The 13,398-nt window shown below is 38.8% G+C and overlaps 1 protein-coding gene across 1 annotated transcript; it reads right to left on the bottom strand.

The window, feature by feature from the left end:
• Positions 1–3,313: 3,313 nt before the first annotated feature.
• Positions 3,314–10,491, bottom strand: prpf38a (pre-mRNA processing factor 38A). The gene is made up of 10 exons (XM_015391582.1): positions 10,303–10,491; positions 9,226–9,385; positions 8,637–8,758; positions 6,465–6,550; positions 6,159–6,269; positions 5,769–5,875; positions 5,658–5,684; positions 5,488–5,579; positions 3,885–3,933; positions 3,314–3,580 (listed from the first exon to the last, which is right to left on the bottom strand). The coding sequence occupies exons 1-10, from the start codon at positions 10,430–10,432 to the stop codon at positions 3,535–3,537; spliced, it is 930 nt and encodes a 309-aa protein (XP_015247068.1). The 5' UTR covers positions 10,433–10,491; the 3' UTR covers positions 3,314–3,534.
• Between the last annotated feature and the right edge of the window lie 2,907 nt (positions 10,492–13,398).

The following is a 13,398-nucleotide window of genomic DNA, read 5'->3' as shown; positions in this document are numbered from 1 at the left end:
GTAATGAAAGACAGGAAACAAAGGAGCTGCCTTAAATTCAGGAAGTAGTGGAGCTGTGCATAGAGCCCATTAGGTCTGATGTCCCTAAAATGAGGCAGAGAATAGCTGTGTCATCAGAAAATTTGAACACATAGTTGTTTGGTGTATTACAATTGCAGTAGTTGGTATATAAGGTGAACAGAAAAGGTGAACTGACACACCCCTGGGGAGCACCAGTACTGATGCTAAGAAGATCAGATTAGGTCCTGTTCACCCTAACTGGCAGAAAATGACTAATAAGGAATGAGTGAAACCATCTGATAATATATGGATTGACATTCATGTTTTTCATTGTAGACAGAAGAACGTGAGGCTGGAGAGTATTAAAGGACCAACTAAAATCAACAAAAAGCAGTCTAGCATAAGCCTGGGGGTTTTCTAGATGTTTAGCCACTAGATGCACTATGCCGTTGCAAGCATCAACAGTGCCTTTCCCACATTTATAAGCAAATTGGTCAAGATCGAGTTGTGGAGCCACATCCGATCTTCAATAATTTGCCACCAGTTTTTCAAGACACTTCATTACAGCAGATGCCAAGGCAATGGGTTTTTGTTCTCTTGTGGGCAGTGCTTTTTGGCAACAGGTAAAATAATTGCCCTCTTCCACATAGATGGTACAGTATGAGTATCAATGGATCTCTGAAAATTGGTCTCCAAACGTGTCAATTCACCTGCAAAAGTTCTTAGTAAGAATCGGAAATACCATCTGGACCTGTGGCCTTATTGACATTAACCTGCTGGAACATCTTATTGACGCTAACGTGATCAAAATCAATCCTGTCCTGTGGCACCATGTCACAAAGTATCGGGTCATTTTCAGCAGAAAAATCATGATTATCAAACTGTCCATAAAAGGCATTCAGTTCATTTGCTTTTACCAGATCATACACAGCATAAATTACTGTGAAGGTTTCATGTCAACAGCCAGTTTCATAGAATTCCACAAGTCTTGAGTTCATTGATATCAAATTTTCCTCAATAGCCTTCTTATGATCTTCTTTTGCTTTTTTAACCTCTGATTTAGCTCCTTTTGTATAGATTTTATTTGTAAGAGATCATTGTTCTTAAAAGCTTGTTTTTTCCCCATAAATGCAGTCTTAAACTTCCCTTGTGATATAAGGCTTGTTATTGGGGTACATTTTTTTTTTGTTGGTATCACAATGTCAACACAGATTTTAATATAATCTGTGATTACATCTGGGGCAGTGTCGAAAATTTTGCTCCTCAAAGAATATTTTCCAATCTGTAGATAAACAGCCTTTCAATGTTTCTATGCTGTCATCAGACCAGATATGAACCGTTTTAATTTGGGGTTTCCTGCTTTTAAGGGCAGTTTTGTATGTGGGGATCAGATGAATAACATTTTGATCAGAGCTGGATAAAGGTGGTTTGGCTGTGGCTATATAAGCATGTTTTATGTTACCGTAACACTTATCTAGTGTGTGACTTTGTCTAGTAGCACAGTCAATATATTGTTTAAATCCCGGTAGTGCAACCATAGAAGGTGATTGCTAGAGAAGCTGGTGGTTCTGAGGGTCTATTCATAGAAAGTCGAGTGGAAGGAAAAAGTTTGGGCAGATCATGTGCATCAGGGAGAACTGCAGCTTTAGAGGACTGTCCAATAAAACTCATTTCAGAATTTGGATTAATGTCTGAGACTCCCAGCTTAAAGTTCTTGGTGATCTAGAACAAAAATTTACGTTATCCTGCGTCAGATCTGTTAAGATGCTACCAGTAAACCAACATGTTACATTCATAATTGACCAGAAAAACTGCACAAAAAACAAAACCCAAAAATGTTTTTAAGATGATGAATTTTTTAAATGATTGAATTTAGACTTGATCACTGCTCCTCAATGGTAACTTGCATTAAAAAGTTTAAAAACTGCAAAAACTAAAACAAATCTGCAAAGTTTACAACTTTTTTTATGTTGTAGCAGAAAAACTTCAAAGTTCAAATAACACTGACAGGATAAAAATCATAAATTGTTCCAACATAAGAAAACATAGTACAGCTCCACCTTTAGGAGATTCTAGTTCTGCAATCAGCTGAAGGTCACCTGCTAATTATTTTACTAAATACTTCTGATGAATCAGTCAGTTGAAATCATCTGAGATGGGCGGCTTTATTTCTATGACATTTGTAAAAAAAAAAAACAAAAAAAAACAAACACATTTTCTCTATTTACACAGTTTAATAAGAAATAACTGAAAACATCTGGATCTGAGCTCCAGACTGATGTGGAACCTTCAGACCAGGTGAACAGAACCAGCCTGGGACAGCTTCAGATAAGAACCATCAATGGTGCAGATATCTGAACCTGAAACTGTTTAAAACACATCCAGTAAAAGATTGGAGGGGGGGCAAAAAGTAAACAAATGTTTAAAAAGGGGGAGGTCAGTCGTTTCCTCTTCGGCTTTTCTTGTGGCTCTTCTTGGAGCTCCTGTGAGGATGAGAGCAAACAGAACTTCTTCATCAAACAGAACTGTGAATATAAAACAGGATCCTACTGTTTGAATGGGAAAGAAACTAAGTCTACTGGAAAAATTAAGAACTTTTAAATCTGTGACTAAAGATCCGGTTAGATTTAACCCCTTAGATCTAATCTGATTCACTTCCATCTGGACTCTGATCTTTAAAGGGAAAAAAGGATGAATTTGTTGAAACCCAGAGGAAATGTGACCAAAGACTGCATGCTTCTACACTGGCACAGCAAAACATCCTTTAGCGTAGCTCCATGGACTCACCTCTCTGGGGTCTTGGAATGGCTGCGATGTCTGTGACTCCTGTGGTGACCTGATAAAGATGCAAACGCTTCCAATTAGATTCGTTTCCCATAAATTGTTGCTAAATGTCTGAATTCAAACATTTAGAACAGCAGCAGATTTAAAACATGAAGCAGATAAAGGTGAACTGCAGTCATTGTTAAAGAAAGTACACCCCGTGTCTGTCTAAGGTCAGGAGGATATGAGGTCAGCAGAGAGTGGTGATCCAATCACTGATCATCTACTCCTTTAAACCTGCAGGTTTCTGTTTTCACAACATCAAGGCAGAAAGACCTCAGCAATGAGGGGCGACTTTAAGCAACCAGCCATCTAGAAGCTTCCAAGGTCCAAACTCAGTTTAAATGAGAGACAAATAAACCATAGATGTCCTGCAGAGATGTAGAACTGAAAAGCTCTGATGTGTCAACAAGCTGCCTCATTTCTGGCATTGGGGGCGGGGCTAAACTGAAGGCCTCCTCTGCCTGCAGTTAANAAAAACAAACACATTTTCTCTATTTACACAGTTTAATAAGAAATAACTGAAAACATCTGGATCTGAGCTCCAGACTGATGTGGAACCTTCAGACCAGGTGAACAGAACCAGCCTGGGACAGCTTCAGATAAGAACCATCAATGGTGCAGATATCTGAACCTGAAACTGTTTAAAACACATCCAGTAAAAGATTGGAGGGGGGGCAAAAAGTAAACAAATGTTTAAAAAGGGGGAGGTCAGTCGTTTCCTCTTCGGCTTTTCTTGTGGCTCTTCTTGGAGCTCCTGTGAGGATGAGAGCAAACAGAACTTCTTCATCAAACAGAACTGTGAATATAAAACAGGATCCTACTGTTTGAATGGGAAAGAAACTAAGTCTACTGGAAAAATTAAGAACTTTTAAATCTGTGACTAAAGATCCGGTTAGATTTAACCCCTTAGATCTAATCTGATTCACTTCCATCTGGACTCTGATCTTTAAAGGGAAAAAAGGATGAATTTGTTGAAACCCAGAGGAAATGTGACCAAAGACTGCATGCTTCTACACTGGCACAGCAAAACATCCTTTAGCGTAGCTCCATGGACTCACCTCTCTGGGGTCTTGGAATGGCTGCGATGTCTGTGACTCCTGTGGTGACCTGATAAAGATGCAAACGCTTCCAATTAGATTCGTTTCCCATAAATTGTTGCTAAATGTCTGAATTCAAACATTTAGAACAGCAGCAGATTTAAAACATGAAGCAGATAAAGGTGAACTGCAGTCATTGTTAAAGAAAGTACACCCCGTGTCTGTCTAAGGTAAGAGGATATGAGGTCAGCAGAGAGTGGTGATCCAATCACTGATCATCTACTCCTTTAAACCTGCAGGTTTCTGTTTTCACAACATCAAGGCAGAAAGACCTCAGCAATGAGGGGCGACTTTAAGCAACCAGCCATCTAGAAGCTTCCAAGGTCCAAACTCAGTTTAAATGAGAGACAAATAAACCATAGATGTCCTGCAGAGATGTAGAACTGAAAAGCTCTGATGTGTCAACAAGCTGCCTCATTTCTGGCATTGGGGGCGGGGCTAAACTGAAGGCCTCCTCTGCCTGCAGTTAATTAATGAGAGGCTCCTGTTCAATTGCAAATAGATGTTTTATTTTCATTATATTGTCTTCGTCAGATCTAGGGATTATGACGGAGTATAAGGGCCAGCCTAGAGATTTTTTTTATTTTATTTATAGAATAAAGTCGTAATATAAGAATAAAATCTCAAAAAGATTATGACAATAAAGTCCTAAAATTACAAGAATAAAGTCCTAATATTATGGGAAAAAAGATGTATTTTATGACAACTCTTATAAGAAGCACTTTTTTCCCTAAAATGAGGAAAGTCGAGCATCATGTGAGGTTTGGCGTAGGTTTGACAATTAAGATAATCTTTTAGCACACCAGCATCAAATTGGACAGGATGTACAAGTGGATTCAGGTAGCTTTTTGGTGCTGCTGGTCAGCCGTTATCTGCCAGTCGGAGCTTGAAGCTTTCTTTCTCAAACGGGTTGTGGTATGATGACTTCATTCTCGTCATTTTTCAACTTGATTCGCGTAATGTTACGACTTTATTCTCCTTATATTACAACTTTATTTTCAAAAAAAAAAAAGAAAATATCTAGCTTGGCCCTTATACTGCATCGTAATGAATCTATGTGTGATCCAGTTTATTACAACATAATAATGAACATGTCAGCATCAATGTAAATATAACTGAATTAGCACCGAGGCCAATTTTCATCAATTCTCCAAACATTGGTCTAGCTAGAGGATAAAGTTCATCTCCGGTTCAACCCAACCTCCCTGGATAAGTAGTGGTCGCCGTGAATAGCTAACACAGATAATATAGTAAAACCCTCAGCATTGTTTAGTTTTCTTGGGTTTTAAAAATCTTTCTCTATATAGTGGAGGCTCAACATTTCTGTTTACAGATCCAGCTCAGTCTGTCTGACAGGTGAACCGGGTCATAAGCAGAATGACGACCCAAACCTCTCAGAGTGGAGCTGCAGCGGCCTAGTCAAAGCCCAGACCTCTGCCTCACTGTCCTTCAGAGGACCAACAGTAGAAGCTGCTTCTATGAACTCCTGCATCACCCTCATTATCAGGTTCTGACTGATGTTCTTCCATGACTGAACGGGTCGGCTGGCCTCAGCAGAACCTACCGGGCGATTTGGAGCGGTGCCGCCTGTCTCTGGAGCGGCTGCGGTGCCTCCGGGGGCTCTTGCTGCGATGGCGGTCTCTCCGAGGCGACGGGCTGTTATGGAAACAAAAGAACAGGTTCAGAACGTGAAGCTGCAGGGTTCGGTCCGATGGCAGCAGACAGGAGTCTCACCTTCTCCTCTTCGGAGATCTGCTCCTCCTGCAAGGAAAATAGTTCAGGTCATCTCTGAGATCTGAGATAAGTTCAGCTGTAAATATTCAGACATTGGAGGCGAACACCAACCGTCGGGGAGAGCGGCTGCGTCGGTAACGAGGCGACGGGGAGCGGCGCGGCCGATCGTTGTCACGGTGGCTCCGTCTGTGAGGCTCAGGGCTCGGTAGCCGTTCAAACTGCCAACCAGACAAAAAAATAAAATAAAAAAAGACATCACAATCCTGGAAGGAAAAATCTAAAACGCCTCTTCTTCAAAAGAAGAAGCTGAACTTTCCCAGGACCTGTTGGAATATTTTCATGTTTCCAGGTTTAATGAGGAGCTTAAAAAAGCAAACATCTTTCAAGGACCTAAAAGCATCTGAAGAAGTCAAGGTTTGACCTGACTTCCCCCTGTGACCAGCAGGGGTCACTGTTGGCTTTACAAATAAAAATCATCCCCTGGGGATAGTCAGGCTTTACCTTCTCTTCCTCTTCGTCTTCCTCCTCGCTGCTCTCTACTTCATCCAGGTCCTCCTCCAAGGCGCTGATCCTGGGGTCCAACATCTCCGCTTCCTCCAGAACTTGTCTCTTCTGAGGCACAGAAACCAAACTGGACTGAATTCATCATCAATATGATCATTCAAAAGCCACAAAAACACGACAGAAAGATGTGAAGATTCAGATTTTCCCGAACTCTCAAAGGAACCAGGACTTGGTCAGCAGTTTGGATCCAGATCCACGTTTGATCTAGATCCACCAGCCTTACAGAACGTGGGGCTAACTGACCTGGAGGCGGGGCAGGATGATGTCACAGACTCTCTCTGCGTGAAGAAGCTCATCGATGAACTCGTCCACATGCATCAGCTCGAACTCTGGGGGAGAAACAGATGGAGCCGTCAGGTTCTGATCCGGTGGGTTTGTTTGCCAGGATGGTTCCTGAGCATCTCTAACTGGGCCTGGCAGCATAATAATCGCCTTCAACACTGTTGCTTTATTATTAATATCATTTATGCCACGCTGCTCCTATACCTTAGCTGTAGTTGTAATTTCTGACACGTTCAGGTGGCTGTTTGGCAAAGAATAAACGGGGAAACAACATCCACAGTCAAGGTTAATATAACATATCATATATGTGGTCATTTTATAAATCACCACATTAGAGTGTATATATGTATATATATATTGCTCATTCTTAATAAGCAATATATATTTTTCCTCCTTGTTTGCACCTTCTGTAACTTCTATGCCAATATGTGACGAGTGAATTTCTCCGCTGTGAGATCAAAAAAGCTCATCTAATCTAATCTCTAATCTAGAGGAGAAAGTACAGAAACATCATGGAGCGTGTCTGATATTAAACATCCCACTTCAAAAACTCTGTTAGTATATTTTCCATCCAGCTTAGTAGGACTCAGCTTCTTTCTCCTCTGTAATTGGAATTTACCGTAAGGAAAATACCAGAGAAACTGTCAACATTTCCCAGACAAGCTCTAATTTTATGGGCACTGATTTATATAAAAAAGCATTTTTCTCCCCATGATTTATTTATCTGGATTAATAATTATATTTTTCATAAAAACTAATTTCTATTTTACCTTATTTTTTGTGCAACATTTAAGAATAACAGAATTATTTATTCCCTGTTTTAACAAGATATTATTTCGGTACCTTTTTCTGCTGAAATGTTTATTTAATCAGAAACGCTTGGTTAACAACAAAATGTGAGACTTTTTCTTTAAAACTCTTGAGCAGAATTATTCCTACTAATCAGCACATGTTGACATGTATTAAAACAATAGACCTGAATGTCATTTCTTCTGTGATTACTGTTTGACAAGAAGATTCTGGAAAATAAAAAATAACTTAAAATATTCGCTTAAGTACAAGCAGAATGATGTGGTTGTCGTGAGAAATAAATGCAAACGAAAAGCTGGAAATTAATCTAATTAATTAATTTGGCAAATGGTATAATTGAAAATTAAAATTTCACTTGATAAAAAAAATGTTTACCTATATTTATCTATGATCTGAAAACAGAAAGGCCTTTCAAAGATATGTTTTCACGTAATTAAACATTTTTAAATGAACATAATATCCGATTCTGTTTTGTTTGTTGTTGTACCAATGTGCTTATTGGAGAAGCCTAAACCCCTGACCTTCCATGATACATCTTCTGCTTCCTGTTTTTTATTTTTATGTGTAAACAAAGATATTTCTAAATAAATATATATATATAAATAATAACTCCAGGATTTCCCACTTGTATTCATAGCAGCTTGAAGTTAATAAACCTTTTTTTTTGTAGGTTGTAAAAACTGTAAATACCAGAATATGAAATCAAAGTATCCTTGATGGAGAGATTTAACATTTTACGTCAATGTAAATATTACTATTAATTAGAAACTTTCAATAAAATAATATTTCAGTGCAGTGATCAGAGAATTTTTTTTTTTTTAGAAAAAAAAAAATTGGATTCTGCTGCTTGATGCACATCCACCTCATTGCAAAGTGCTTTGTTCTTAGTTAGGAGGTCGTAAAAAAATAGTTTTCCTCGTTTCCTGCTGAGGAGCTGCAGCTGTGGACCAAACTAAACTCTGCCATGATGATTCAGAAATATTGACTTAATGATTTTAACTTGAGATGTTCAGATCTGATATCAGCAAATGAAAAGAGGAACATCTAAACAGATCCACCTGTATTTAAAATCTCTGATATTGACCAGATTATAGAAACGATCCAACAGTTCATTAACCTATCAGTTGATAACAAACAGGTCAGTCCTTCTCATTCTAACTGCTGCTGACTGTTGCTCTCAGTTTGAGTAAAATTACTTTCCCTAACCTTTCCCAAAGTTCCACATTACAAAAAAGTAACATTATTCAGTTGAACTGATGCTGTCATAATAATAATTCATGGGTTGTTTTTCCAAACTCCATACTGTATCACCCTCAGACTGACCTCCGTTCCTGTTCTGACTCTTGATCTTTCTGTAGTCGTTGTAGAGCGGTTCCAGATACTTGTAGCAGTCCACGGCGGTACCGGTCAGCCTCATGTACATGGCTCCCAACAGACGGACGTATCTAAAGGAAACAGACGAAACCTTCTTAGTTCATCACAGATGTTGTTCTACAGATCTGAAGGATGGAGGCAGGTCAGTGACCAGAACCTCTCATCCCTAATGTGTCTCCTATCTTTCCACAGAGATAAAGGCAGCGCTATCTGTAACCGCCTGGGACATGGAAAGCCAGGTAACCAGTGCGAACCTGGCAAGCCATAAGAATGCACCACTTGGCAGTGTTCTGCGGCACGCATGGCCTCAGTAAATCTGTTCCAACTTTCAGCCCCCCCACCCGAATGTATGTGATGTATTTGGATGAACGGTTTGTACTGAAACTGAATTTTCGACTGCAATGTAAATTGTAGTGTACAATAAAGATTGATTGATTATTGTGATCATCTCTTAGCCTGGTGTCCAATAGATGGCCAGCTACTGCCTTCAAGTCCTTGTGACTGAAGAGAATGAGTCTGAGAGAAGGACAAAACTCACTTAAAATCCTCGTTCTTGATGAACTCTACGATGATGTCTTTCTCCGGCTGGATCTGCAGCATCTTCAGCGTGAGGCAGAGGAATGGGGTGGGCTTGATGTTCCCGCCATAAACTCCTCCCACAAACTTCAGCTCCATGGCTTTGTCCACCACCAGCTCAGCTGCATAACAAAGGAAGCTTAGATTAACGGAGGAACCAACACAAACTAATGATGGGAAGCTGGAGACTGAAAGGAACGACATAGAACCAGAACTAAGCTTTGAATGCTGAAAAAGAAAAACTGACATAGAGGTTTAGATCACAGCTGGGTTCTGGTTTGAATCTTCCAGACATGGGCAAGAAATAATCTCTGGAAATGTTAATTTACCTTTTTTCCTATAATCATCAAAGCCTGGGAATCACTGACATGACATTCAACACATTTTACAGGCTGATAATGACCTCTGATACCTTCCTCAACATGCAGACATCCTACTGAATCCTGATCGTATAACAGACTTTAACTGTTCTGAAAACATCTCTAATCCAACCCAAAGCTGGTCAATGAGGCTGTTTGATCAGAACACCTGAATCTAATGTTGTGCACTTTTAGCAGACTGACCCATCATCCCCTTAACTGCCTTTACTTCCTGTAGCACAACATCTTCAACTGAAGTTGAAAATGTTTAGAATGGATAAAAACTCATTTGGGTTTACCTGGTGATAAGCAGGATATTTAAAAACAATCAAACAGGTTATAAGTTTGTGTTTTCTTAGTATCTAAATAACAAGGTGAAATAAAATGAGCTGCTTTTAAAGTTAATTGCACATTCATGTAAAGTCTGGGACCCTCAAAAGACTAAAATAGGTTTAAACTTGAAGTCAGGATTAATCTTTGCTACAGTTAATAATGTAAACAATGCAGCCTGAATCTGGTAATACTTTATAAATCATATTCATTTAAATATAAAAACTTTGCATTTTAAAAGGTTTCACATAATTTTCCGGCTTGACTTTACAAACATGATCGCAGTGAAACATCCCTGTGGCTGTAAAATGAACTTAGCCTTCAGGAAGCTAGCTCGCTAACACACTGACCGGTCAGGCCGAAACATTCCTCCTTCCAGTATTTGGACTCATAGATTCGAGTCCGGATGATTTTCTCCACCAGGTACTGTGGGTTGGTTCCGTGGATGCTGTTTGCATCTTTAACTGTTCTGTTTGCCATCGGAGGGAAAGTCTGTTAGCGAACAGCGAGGACCGCAAGCTAACAGGAAACACTAGGAAACACTTCCGGGTCATCGTTGGCAAAAAAAACCCCAACAACAATAAGAACGTTTCATATACACTCTGTCCAGCTGGGGGCGCTGTTGCACTGAAAGTGCTCGATTTTAATTGTTTTCTTCAGTCAAGTCCAATAATGGGCTCTATGCACAGCTCCACTACTTCCTGAATTTAAAGCAGCTCCTTTGTTTCCTGTCTTTCATTACTGGACGAACTGATTAATCCAGGTGTGTCTGGCCAGTTACTTAGGTCATACACACCTGGATTAATCAGTTCGTCCAATCATGAAAGACAGGAAACAAAGGAGCTGCTTTAAATTCAGGAAGTAGTGGAGCTGTGCATAGAGCCCATTACGGAAGATGATTAGGGCCACTGAAAAAAAAAAACAAAAAAAAAACGTAACTGATTTTTACATTTAATATGGGGAAAAGGTCAGAATTCTGACTTTTTTTTCTCAGAATTCCGACGTTAATCTCAGAATACTGACCTTTTCTCAGAATTCTGACTTTAATCTCACAATGATGACATTTTTCTCACAATTCTGGTTCTAATCTCAGAATTCTGACTTTAATCTCAGAATTGTGGATCTTAATGTAGATGGGTGCCATGAAGAAAAGGGATTTGGGAGCACTCAGCTTCACTGACAAAGATCAGACCCAAACCCAATATATATATGTCAGAATTCTGAGATCAAAGTCAGAATTCTGACTTTTTTTCATACTATAGAGAAATAAAATTTAAAAATCAGTTAACTTTCTTTTTTTTTTCCAGTGGCCCTAATGTGGCCCTAAATAATTTATTTTAGTCACTCTCAAATTATGATGATAATCTACTCATTTCTAAGGAAATTAAATATTAAAAACATTAATGTTAATTGAAACTATTTTTAATCCTTGCTTATTGTTTGTTATTTTCAAAAGACTAAGTTCAGTGAAGTTTAATTTTTATATATTTTATAGGTATTTGCAACACGTCATAGAATTTATAATCGTCCTTCTCACATATAAAGCCCTAACTAACCGAGCTCCATCTGATATCAGAGATCTGATTGTTCCTTTGCTCTCTGCAGGTTTACTACTGGTTCCTACAATTTCAAAAAGTAGAATGGGAAGCAGATCTTTTAGTTTTCAGCCTCCTTTTAAACATGAAAACTGGCTCAGAGCTCATCTGATTAAGTGTTTCTTTCCCTGACAAAGCCACCATTGGAGCTATTTTACAGTTATTTTTTCTAACAGAATATTTATAGATCTGTGGTTTATGTTCCTTTGTTGTGTGTGCTCCAGTTATCTCTAGTAGGCATACAACCTACTTCTCATTTCCTGAACCAGAGCCATACATGGAGAAGCAGCTTTTAGTTCTTAAGCTCCTCTCATCTGAAATAAATTCCCAGAAAACTATCAAAGCTTTGAAACTCTCTGTTGATTTCTAAAAAATGTCTGTTTAGAGCAAAATTTAACTGTATCTAATCATAATAGTTTATGTTTTCAGCCCAACTTTGGTTTGATATAACCTTTACTTAGAAAATACCTAAAACATGGAAGTAAAATCAAAGATGTAAGTGTAAGCAGGCCAAATTCAATATTAAATTTCACATTAATATAAAAACTCCAAATGAGCCAATTTAAGATGTTGAATATTGTTTATTTTGGTGCAGTCAAGTGAAGCCTCTTTATTTACTGTTCATACATATTTAGCCAGTTCTGCCCAGATTGGATCATTGTTGCTGGTGTCCTATTGGCTTTTGATGTTTCCCTGATTTAATTCATTTCAATTCAAATTAGAAATACTTTAACAATCCTAAAGGGAAATTAAATGCAGTAACTTAGTTTTTTAAAGTAGTTGTGTTTGTGTTGATAGCTGTAGGCAGGAAGGATCTTCTGTAGCATCCTGTCTTGCACCAGATAGAAACCTCTTACTGCAGACCCTGTGTTATTGTTTAAAAATCTTGTTCTTCACTTTCTGAAAAGAGCTGGCTTTCTTAATTAGCATTTTGAGCTTTTTAAAGTCATTAACTCTGATACTGTTACCCCAGCAGATGATGGCAGGATAGATCACACTCTCCACATCAGACTTATAGTAGATATGTAGCATCTTGCTGCAAACGCTGAAGGACATGAGCTTCCTTAGACAGTACAGTCTGCTCTGTCCCCTTTTATAGACGGCCTCACAGTTGTATCTCCCATCTAGTTTGCTGTCAAGGTATTTCTACTCCTCCACCACCTCCACTTCTTCTCCCTTGATGTTAATAGTATTCAACTTGTTCCTGTTTCTTCTTAAATTTACAATCTTTTCTCTTGTTTAGTTGAAATTTAGGATCAGATGATTATTTTCACGCCATGCCACAAAGCGGTTCACCAGCTCTCTGTACTCAGCTTCTTCTCCATGTTTGATGCACCCAATGACTGCAGAGTTATCCCAGTATTTCTGCAGAGGAAAGGACTCTGTCTGGTTCTGGAAGTCAGAGGTGTACAGAATAAAAAGGAACAGTGAGTACTGTCGCCTGTGGTGATCCTGTGCTGCTGACTACTTGATTAGAAAGTTGACCTTTCAGTGTAAAACATACGGGTATGTTTTTCAGATAGTCTCTGATCCAGGCAGTTGTTGGTTTCTGACAAAGTATGTTGGACTGAATTGTTTTAATTGTACATGAGAAATCAAAGAACATGATCCTCACAGTGCTGTCTGCCTTGTTTAAATGACAGTAGGTTTGCTGAAGCAGGTGTATGACGGAATCATCAGCTCCACGGCGATAAGAAAACTGCAGGGAGGTCATGATAGCTGCTTGTTTGCTTGCTGAGGTGAACCAGCCTAATTCTAGAGGTTATGTGATTAAACTCTCAAACTACCAAACTAAAAGAGCATTATATATCAAATTCAAATGAAAAAAAATAAAAAATTCAACATTTAAAA

This window comes from Cyprinodon variegatus, unplaced genomic scaffold, assembly GCF_000732505.1.
Source record: "Cyprinodon variegatus isolate N-32 unplaced genomic scaffold, C_variegatus-1.0 Scaffold550, whole genome shotgun sequence".
Classification (NCBI taxonomy): domain Eukaryota; kingdom Metazoa; phylum Chordata; class Actinopteri; order Cyprinodontiformes; family Cyprinodontidae; genus Cyprinodon; species Cyprinodon variegatus.
Note: the sequence above shows the minus strand (reverse complement) of the source record. Positions and strands in the feature narration are given on the sequence as shown.

Bases quoted from the DNA above. Each gene is read 5' to 3' on its own strand.
- prpf38a (XM_015391582.1), bottom strand. From the start codon at position 10,432: ATGGCAAACAGAACAGTTAAAGATGCAAACAGCATCCACGGAACCAAC. The intron at 8,759-9,225 runs GTGAGTTTTGTC...TGTTTCCTTTAG, and splicing joins ATCAAGAACGAGGATTTTAA to ATACGTCCGTCTGTTGGGAG. The intron at 5,685-5,768 runs GTTGGTGTTCGC...TTTTCCTTGCAG, and splicing joins CGCAGCCGCTCTCCCCGACG to GAGGAGCAGATCTCCGAAGA.